Source organism: Solanum lycopersicum, chromosome 1 (genome assembly GCF_036512215.1).
Source record: "Solanum lycopersicum chromosome 1, SLM_r2.1".
Lineage (NCBI taxonomy): Eukaryota > Viridiplantae > Streptophyta > Magnoliopsida > Solanales > Solanaceae > Solanum > Solanum lycopersicum.
Genome location: NC_090800.1, coordinates 58,160,562 through 58,169,851, shown reverse-complemented (window position 1 = coordinate 58,169,851; position 9,290 = coordinate 58,160,562). Strand labels below are relative to the sequence as shown.

Sequence of the window (9,290 nt, the reverse complement as noted above, 5' to 3'; positions counted from 1 at the left end):
GGGAATATATACCAAAATTAGCAGAACGTTTAAAATCATTATACAAAAAACTCAAAAAAGATATTGAATATCATTTTGACAACAAAGATAAAGAACACATAAAAAATATTTAAAAATATGCAAAAAATTACCAAAATTATATTTTCCTGATGAAAGTAGAACATTCACATATATAATTGAAACAGATTCAATTGACCATAGTTATGGAGGAGTACTAAAATATAAATATAATAAAGAAAAGGTAGAACACCATTGCAGGTATTGCTCAGGATCATATACTGAGGCACAAACAAAATGGGAAATAAATAGGAAAGAATTATTTGCATTATATAAATGTTTACTAGCATTCGAACCATACATAGTTTTCAATAAATTTATTGTAAGAACAGATAATACACAAGTAAAATGGTGGATAACCAAAAAGATAGATGATTCAGTTACAACAAAGGAAATAAGAAGATTGATATTAAATATATTGAATTTTACATTTACAATTGAAATTATAAAAACTGACGAAAATTTAATTGCAGACTACCTCTCAAGAAAAAGATATGATGAAAGATCTACTGGCAATGATGACAAATCTATGCCCAAAAGTAGAAAAGATAGAAATAGAAGTACAGGAGCTGAAATCTAACGGTCAGCAGCATGACCAAAAACATGCGGAGCTACGTCGTACGGCAGATGGAAAACAGCCAGAGATAGAAGGAGATGATGGGAAACTCCGGAAAACCCATAACAATGTTTGTTCAGATACAGCTGCAGGTACAAGTAAAAGAACTAGTGAAAAATCAAAAAACACAAACTTAAACCAGTTATTTGCAAAACCATTTACCCAAAAACCACAAATGCAGATACCAGCAGAACCACAAATATCAACCTATGCAGTAAGCCTACAAAACAACAAAAAAAGATATAACTATATTACCCAATCTTACATTGAAAACATATACAAAATCCAAACATACCTAAACCTAAACCCAAGATCTACACAAACAAAAAATCCCGAAGAAGATTATATAACCCAGAAACTACAAGGATATAAAAAACTTATTGCACAACCTAAGACCAACTCCAACCTAGTAAAAACATGTTATAACTACAGACTACTAAATACAGTATACACATATACCGGAGAAGAGATAGTAGGAATACCAGAATTACATAGAGCATTTCTAACATATAAAAGAATTACCAAAGGAAATTTATTCTATATAAAATGTTATACAGCACCAGCAGAGATATTATACGAAGAGATAAAATCACCAATACAGGTGGTAAAGATAGGATTAACAAAAGATATGATTATTCCAGAAGAGATAGAAAAACAAAATGAGATACCAAAAGTAGAAATACCTAATTTTTATGCAAATAAAAGAATAATTGGTATAGCTACGATTATACAAGAGCTAGCAAACAATTATTTAAATGGCAATGCTATTTGGAGCTATTATGCAAGAGATCAGGTAATAATATATGCAAACTCCAAAGAATTAAGAAAATCAGATATGGACGAAGTTCAAAGATGGATTTTGTCATTGTTACAACCAGAAGAACAACCATCTACGAGAGCTTTGAAGAAAGGATTTATTTCAGAAGAATTATTAGTAAGGTATTGCAAACTTATCAGCAACAAATATCCAGACCACAAATGCTCCAAATACAACGAAGAAGACAATGTGATACCTGCAGTTGATTTAGAATAAAGATAAAAAAAAGTTATTATTGTTGGCTGAATAACAGCCATATGTATAAAGTATTATATGTATTGTTGTGTCGGCTGAATATCAGCCATATGTATAAAGTAAGAGTCATTTTATTTTTGTCGTCTTGCGTCGGCTGAAAAAAGCCAAATGTACAAAAGCCGTAAAGTAAATAGTTTGTCGGCCAATCATGTAAAAAGTTTGTCGGCCGATTATGTAAAGTAAATAGTATGACGGTGTAATTTATGTGTATAAATAGAGGAGCTTTCCTCATAAATAAAACACACCTTCATCCTTACATCTCTCATCTTTCTGAATACTCTCTCTTTACGCTTCCACCCCAAAATTGAAAATTATTTATACTCAATAAAATATTTGACAAGTGAAACTCTGAAGAAGTAATTGCAACATAATTTACAATATTATTGGTATATTTTAATCGATTATATTATATTAGATTACTTAATTTTCTTAGATCTCTTATAACATTTCATTGTAAAATATATATGAAATCATTTCGCAAGTGTTTGTTACTCCTTGTAGTCCATGACTCATACAAGACTACACTATACAAACATTTAAACAAGAAACTATTTAGTAGTTCAGTCATGAAACAATCACGGTAAAGACGGATTGGGAAAATATGGAAGGCACATGTTGTGTATTTTTCTATATTAACACATTATTATAGGTAATTCCAAATCTATCACGATCCAAAAATGCACGTGATGAGATTTGCCTATTTCCATCAAGACTAGTCAACCTCAACCCAACGAAAATGAAAGAAATATGAAAAATATAAAACTAGAACATGATAAGGTCAAAAAACATACTCATTCTAAATAATACCCCAAAATTTGATTGTCCTGTGTACAAACCACTAAATACATAAAATGTGAAATATAGAAATAAGTACAAGTCTCACTCTTCGTTTCTAAAATAGAACAAAGTATAAAAAATAGAAAAAATATATTGTATGTCAAATAAGCGGAAGATCAAGGAAATAAGAAAATTAACATGTAGACGAAAGCGTAGCAACAAATTAACTTACCTTCCACGAAGATTTTGGAGAAATATAGAACTAGAATGGAAGAGGAAAATCTGCGAATTTACAAAGATACCAGCCTGGGTATACAATAAGAAACAACAAATCTTCCTCAGTTCAACAAAGCCCCTTATTATAAATGTATATTTTTATATTACAATAAATGCAAGTTAGGGTAGAGTTAGTGACTTTGGGACCAAGTCAATTTTGTGTGTTCGGGTTTGTATTTATATGTGTGTGTGCGTGCTTTATATTATGTAATAATGATGTAATGTAAAATAAAAATATCACTTGATTAAATCAAAATAATTTATGGAAATTTACGAGGTGAAGCCAAGCATTTAAGAGTCTGATTGATCTAACTTGTCAAACTGTGGCAACTATGATTTAAAAGAAGACTCTAGAGGAGATCCACTAAACATTCAAAATCGAGAATGACTTCTAGACTAAGGAAGAAAAGGAGGTTAGAAAGGAGAATTCCTAAGCATTTGAATGAAGCTAATGTTTTTCATATGATGGGCTAAAATTATTTGTTTATATATGATTACCCAGAATATGAAAATGTTAGTTTCACTCAAATCCTCATGTATTTTCTCTTTCTAAACTTTTCTTTCCTTAGGAGTTAAGTTATTCTTAATGTTAAAGATCACGCGGATTCATTTGGATTCTTTTCTATGATCTTATATGCCACTGTTTGAAAAGTTATATCAAGTAGGCTCTTTATGCTCATGTAGTTGCAAACATAATCAAATCAAAGAATTATATAAGAAAAAATATTTTATAATGCTTAGACTTTCACCTAAGAAATTACCGTAAGTTAATTCATTCCTTCACGTGAATTTTTTTCTTCCATTACTTCATTATTATATAATTTAGACCAATTATAAATACTTTAAAATTTATTATCTAGTTAGATATTATATCATTTTTTTGCATTATTAGATTGAAAACTTCTTAGAGAAAATAACCTACTGAAGTACAAACTATCACTTTTAAAATAATCATCCATATTTTATAAACTTGCTAGAATTTAACTAATATATTTCCTTTTTTTCAAAGACAAGATGATACCAAATCTGTGGAAGACCAAAGAAATAAGGAAATTAACACGTAGAAGAACAAGTAACAACAAATTGACTTACCTTCCACAAAGAGCTTGAAGAAAGATAGAACTAGAATGGAAAAGGAATATATACGAAGTTACGAAGCTACTGGCCTATCAGGCATATGGGAAGTCATGCTCACTGGCCTGTGGCGGGGTGTAATAATTATTCTATATTGCTCGGGTAAATAGCCCCTTTCTTATTGAATAATTCAAATATCTAGTTGAACATGTCTATTCTTTTCAAGAATAGTCTCCCCTTATTGAAAAAAGGGCCCGAAAATGAGAGGACTGTCCTGCTCATCCCCCTAAGGACTTTGAGCGCATATAGTTTTCCATCACACAGTGGAGCAGAGCCATCTATTTCTCTAAGACATGTTCCTAGGGATCCAGATCAATATGCCTATGAGTGGGAAGGAAATTACCCCGGCCATCGACCAAATTCTTTTCCATCTATCGCTTCAACTTGGCCACTGAAGAAGGCGAAGGCTGGGCGAGAGACTAGGCCAACTTACTGCTTACTGCCATGGTTTAAGCTTTAGGGGAGACAGGGCTAGGTGTTGGGTAACGCATCGCATCTGTTTCGGGTACAGAGGAGACGAGGTCCGCTACCAAAGAATTAGGAGTTATAACATTCATAAAAGAAAGAAAAAACCAATATAGGAATTTCAACTAAGAAAGAAGAACAATAAGAAGAATTGCTTAAGTAAGGTAGTCGCTCCTCTTTTTCGGTATACTGCTCTGCTCGCAGAGCGAATTAACATAAATCTTTCCGAATATCATGAATATCCTTCGCCCCAAGAAAGTTGGACGACAGAGGATCAAAAGTTCAGGATGATGTGATCAAAGTCAATGACAAGGCAAAGCAGTTCCTTGACTTTGTCCATCGAGTCTGTAGCACGCTTGCAAAGGATAGAAAGCGGACAGATGCCCTCGAATCGGATGTGAACAAATTCCAGAAATCGGCTCTTAGAGTTCGAGAATCCAAATCGAGATCGGCAAAAGTGTCATAAGAGCCACCCTGGTATACACAATGAAACAACAAATCTTCCTTAGTTAAACGAAGTCACTTATTATAAATATATAGTTTATATTACAATAAATTCAAGTTAGGGTTAGTGACTTTAGGACCAAGTCAATTTTGTTTGTGCGTGTTAGGGTTAGTGCACGCGCGCGCGCGCGCGCACACACACACACACACAGACACACAGACACACACACACACACACACACATCATAATACAAGAGGCAGAAAGAACATATTTAGCAATAGGAACCACAAAAAACGGATGGACGTACCCAAACATGAACTTGATATATATAAATCAAATTTTTTTTAGAGACATTGTATATCAAGTCAGCCCAAGACCAAGGAAACAAGGAAATTAACATGTAGAAGAACAAGTACAAAAAATCGACTTACCTTCTATGAAGATCTTGGAGAGAAGATACTCTAGAATTGAAAGAGGACAATCTACGAAGTTACAAAGCTACCAGCCCGGATATGAACAAAGAAAGAATATTTTTTCTCAATTCAACTAAACAAACTTATTATAATGTATTTTTAAATTACAATAAATTCAAAGTTAGAGTTAGTAACTTTGGGACCAAGTCAATTTTGTGTGTGCGGGTTTGTGTTTGTATGTGTGGTGGGCTCTTTATATTATGTAATAACAATGTAACATAAGATAAAAATATAGCTCATGTAAATAAAAATAACTTATGGAAATTTACTATGTGAAGCCAAGCATTTAAGAGTCTCCTTGATCTCACTTGTCAATCTACGACAGATATGATTTAAGAGAAGACTCTACAGGAGATCCACTAAACATTAAAAATTGAGAATGACTTTAAGCCTAAGGAAGACAAAGAGGTTTTGAAAAGAGAACACCTAAGAATTTGAGTGAAGCTAATGTTTTTTATATGATGGGCCAAAATTATTTGTTTACATATGATTACCCAAAATATGAAAATGTTGGCTTCACTAAAATCCTCTGGTATTATCCCTTTCTGAACTCTTCCCTTCCTAAGGGATTAAGTTATTCTTAATATTAAAGATCTCTCGGATTTCCTTTGGATTCCTTTCTTTGATGTAGTTAGCAAACATAATCAAATCAAAGAATTAAATCAGAACAAATATTTAATAATGATTGGACTTTCAGCTAATAAATAACCGTAAGTTAATTCATTCCTTCACATGATTTTTTTTCTTCCATTACTTTTTTATTATATAATTTAAAGCAATTATAAATATTTTAAAAGGTTATCTAATTAGTTATTATATCATTTTTTGCTTAATTAACTTGAAAACTTCTTAGAGAAAATAACTTTTTAAAGTAGAAACTATCACTTTTCAAAGAATCTATATTTTATAGACTTGCTAGAATTTAAGTAATATATTTTCTTTTTTTCAAAGACAATATGATATTAGCATTGATCTATATAATAATAATGTAAATGTTGAAATTAGTGATGAATTATTTAGAGAAAACTAAACCTTTAGAAAAAATGCAAGCACGCTAGGATTGCTGAAAAAAAAAACAGAACATATATAGATAATTATCACATTACAAAGGGGGCAGAAAGAACATATTTAGCAAGAGGAACAACAGAAGATGGATGGACAGATCTAAACACATACTTGATAAATATAAATCAAAATCTTTTTAGAAGCATTGCATATTAATTGAGCGAAAGACCAAGGAAACAAGGAAATTAACGCGTAGAAGAACAAGTAACAACAAATAGACTTACCTTCTACGAAGAGGTTGGGTATAAGATAGACCTAGAATGGAGAAGAATAATCTACGAAGTTACAAAGCTACCAGCCAAGATATACACAAAGAAACAACGAATTTTCCTCGGTTCAACAAACCAACTTATTTTAAATGTATATTTTAATATTACAGTAAATGCAAAGTTAGGGTTAGTAACTTTGGGACCAAGTCAATTTTTTTTTATCTAAATAAAAGAATTTTATTTTATTGTTCAAGGGAAATATTTCTCTTCTCTCTTGTTAACCTCTTAAAGGTACAATTAAAGTGGATTCATGAACTCATTAATTTCCATTTAAAAATTAGTACTCAAATTCAATGCTAATCAGTATTATAAAATGGACATGCCATGCACAATCAGCGAAGAAACCATTCATAGTAAAATTTCAATTCCAAATTTGTCTTTCTACCATTCACATCATCAAAATATCAATCATCGTTAAATATATAAATATATATATATATATATATATATAATAAAATAAATTACAGTATATGATGTCAAGTAAACTAAAGTAAATAAATTTGACCTGTTTACATAAATGAATGCAATAAAAAGGTACTGAAACAAAAATTAAAAAAAAGAAGAAGAAGAAGAAGGATCTAGGTACTTAAACAAAAATCGAAGAAAATGATAATTTTGAATCTTTAATACAACACAAGTATTTTTCGTTGATTCACCTTTTAGAAAAGAAAAAAAGTGAGAACAAACTATTCAATAAAAGTAATAATAATAATTGAGATTTAGATAATCTTTTTATAAAAGAAATGAACCTTAAATGTAAGAAAGTTCCCGATTTTGGACAGTGCAACACCAATATCAAGTCCTTTAGAGGCTCAAATCGAAATCTTCAAAAAAAAAATCTTACTGAATAAAATTATTTTTTTAGATCGGAATCTTCAACGGAAAACCTTACTGAATAAAATTATTTTTGTTCAGATCGGAACTATCAGACCTCAAACTCGATGATTGTCTAGTGATGGTAATTGTCGATTTTGGGTTTTCAGTAGCTAAGAAAATAAACTATTGAGCGTTGTACAAGGAGATCAAAATGATAGTGTTGCGGCGGATTTTATAGCGCTATGCTCCTAGGTTTTATAGAAAGAAAATGGTTCAGGCGGCTGACTTTCTCTTCTTTTTGTTGATAGGATTAATTTTTTCCTGTCTTAATTTATAGCCTAGATTTTTCAATCATTTTATGATTTGTTTTAAAAAATAATTTCTATGTCCATTTTTAGTTGTCATGATTTTATTTTTTTAGTCAAAATAGTATATGTGCACACGCGATGCACGGTTATTTAACTTAAAATTTTATTAAAAAATAACTCATTTAAAGAAGATAATGATAAAAGATTAATATGATTTCTTTTTTGAAATGGTTTTAGTACAAACAATATTTATATTCTACGATCTTTAATGAAAAATTATTAATAATTTTCTTTTATGTATTTTTATGATGTTACTTAGTTTTAAATGAATTCATTGTTCTTTCATCATTTAAATTTAACAAATATAATTTTAATTACTATGTGAAACAAAATCTCGTCAAAATTAGGGAGTTCATGTAGCATATTGTTTTTATAATTAAAATTTAATAACTATTTAGCATAACTATTATAATTTATATCAACGAAGGATGAAGAATGAGGAAAATGTATTTTTTTTAAAAAAATTAAAAAATTAAAAATTTATATAAATAATTACCTAAGGTATGACGACATTTCATTTTCAAATTATCTCAGCTCTTTCATCTTCTCTGTCAATAGTCATATTGATTTTACTCATCATCGTCATAATTATACTAATTTATTCGTTCAAAATGAAGCACCTATTGAATCTTTAAAAGAATAGAAAAACAATATAAATATAAGAAATGCCAACCCAATTTAAATGGTAGTTGAGTTTAGTATGTATATTCGTCTAATAATCTAATAAATCACTTAAAAAAAGATTATTTTAACTTATCATAAAAATGAACAGAAAAGGATAAATTATGAAGTAAAAAAAGGAAATATTACATGTCATGCAAAGTATTAAATTGATGAAAGAATTATCATACCAATTATTTATGTGCCAAAAGTACTAAAAGGTGGCATACATGGTCCATTGCCATAAAATTCTTCAGAATTTCTCCATTTCTTTATCATAAGTTTCTTCTTCTTCATCCTTTCACCGAAGAGGATGGTGGTCCTTCGCCTTCAACCATAATAAAATAATTTCACATAAAATAATTAATAAAGAGGGCATACAATTAATAAACAAGACACACATACATACAATAATATACTTTCACTCATTTTTCTTTTATGATATCAAATGCAATTAACTTTTTTATTGAATGTTACTTTTGTTACACATTTATATTTTGAAGAGTTGGTTTAAGAAGATGTGGATGATAATGCAGTTAAGAGTAATATGTTTTCGTAGATTTGGCTTATGAAGTATAGCTATTTTTAGGAACGGAAAAGGGCCTAAAATACCCTCAAAGTATTGATAATGATACAAAATTATCCTCCATCCACCTATTGGCTCCAAAATAGTCTTCCTATCCACCTATTGAGTAAAAAATACATCCACCTTTTGGTTCAAAATTGACCACTTATTTAACAGCTTTATATTTAAACTATTTAAATATTTTTTTAAAATACATGGCGCTCAATTATTT

General features: G+C 30.0%; 1 protein-coding gene across 1 annotated transcript; it reads left to right on the top strand.

Annotated features, from left to right (window-relative positions):
* The first annotated feature begins 220 nt into the window (after positions 1–220).
* LOC138348504 (uncharacterized) lies at positions 221–7,899 on the top strand. The gene has a single exon (XM_069297914.1). The coding sequence runs from the start codon at positions 552–554 to the stop codon at positions 1,704–1,706; it is 1,155 nt and encodes a 384-aa protein (XP_069154015.1). The 5' UTR covers positions 221–551; the 3' UTR covers positions 1,707–7,899.
* Positions 7,900–9,290: the final 1,391 nt, after the last annotated feature.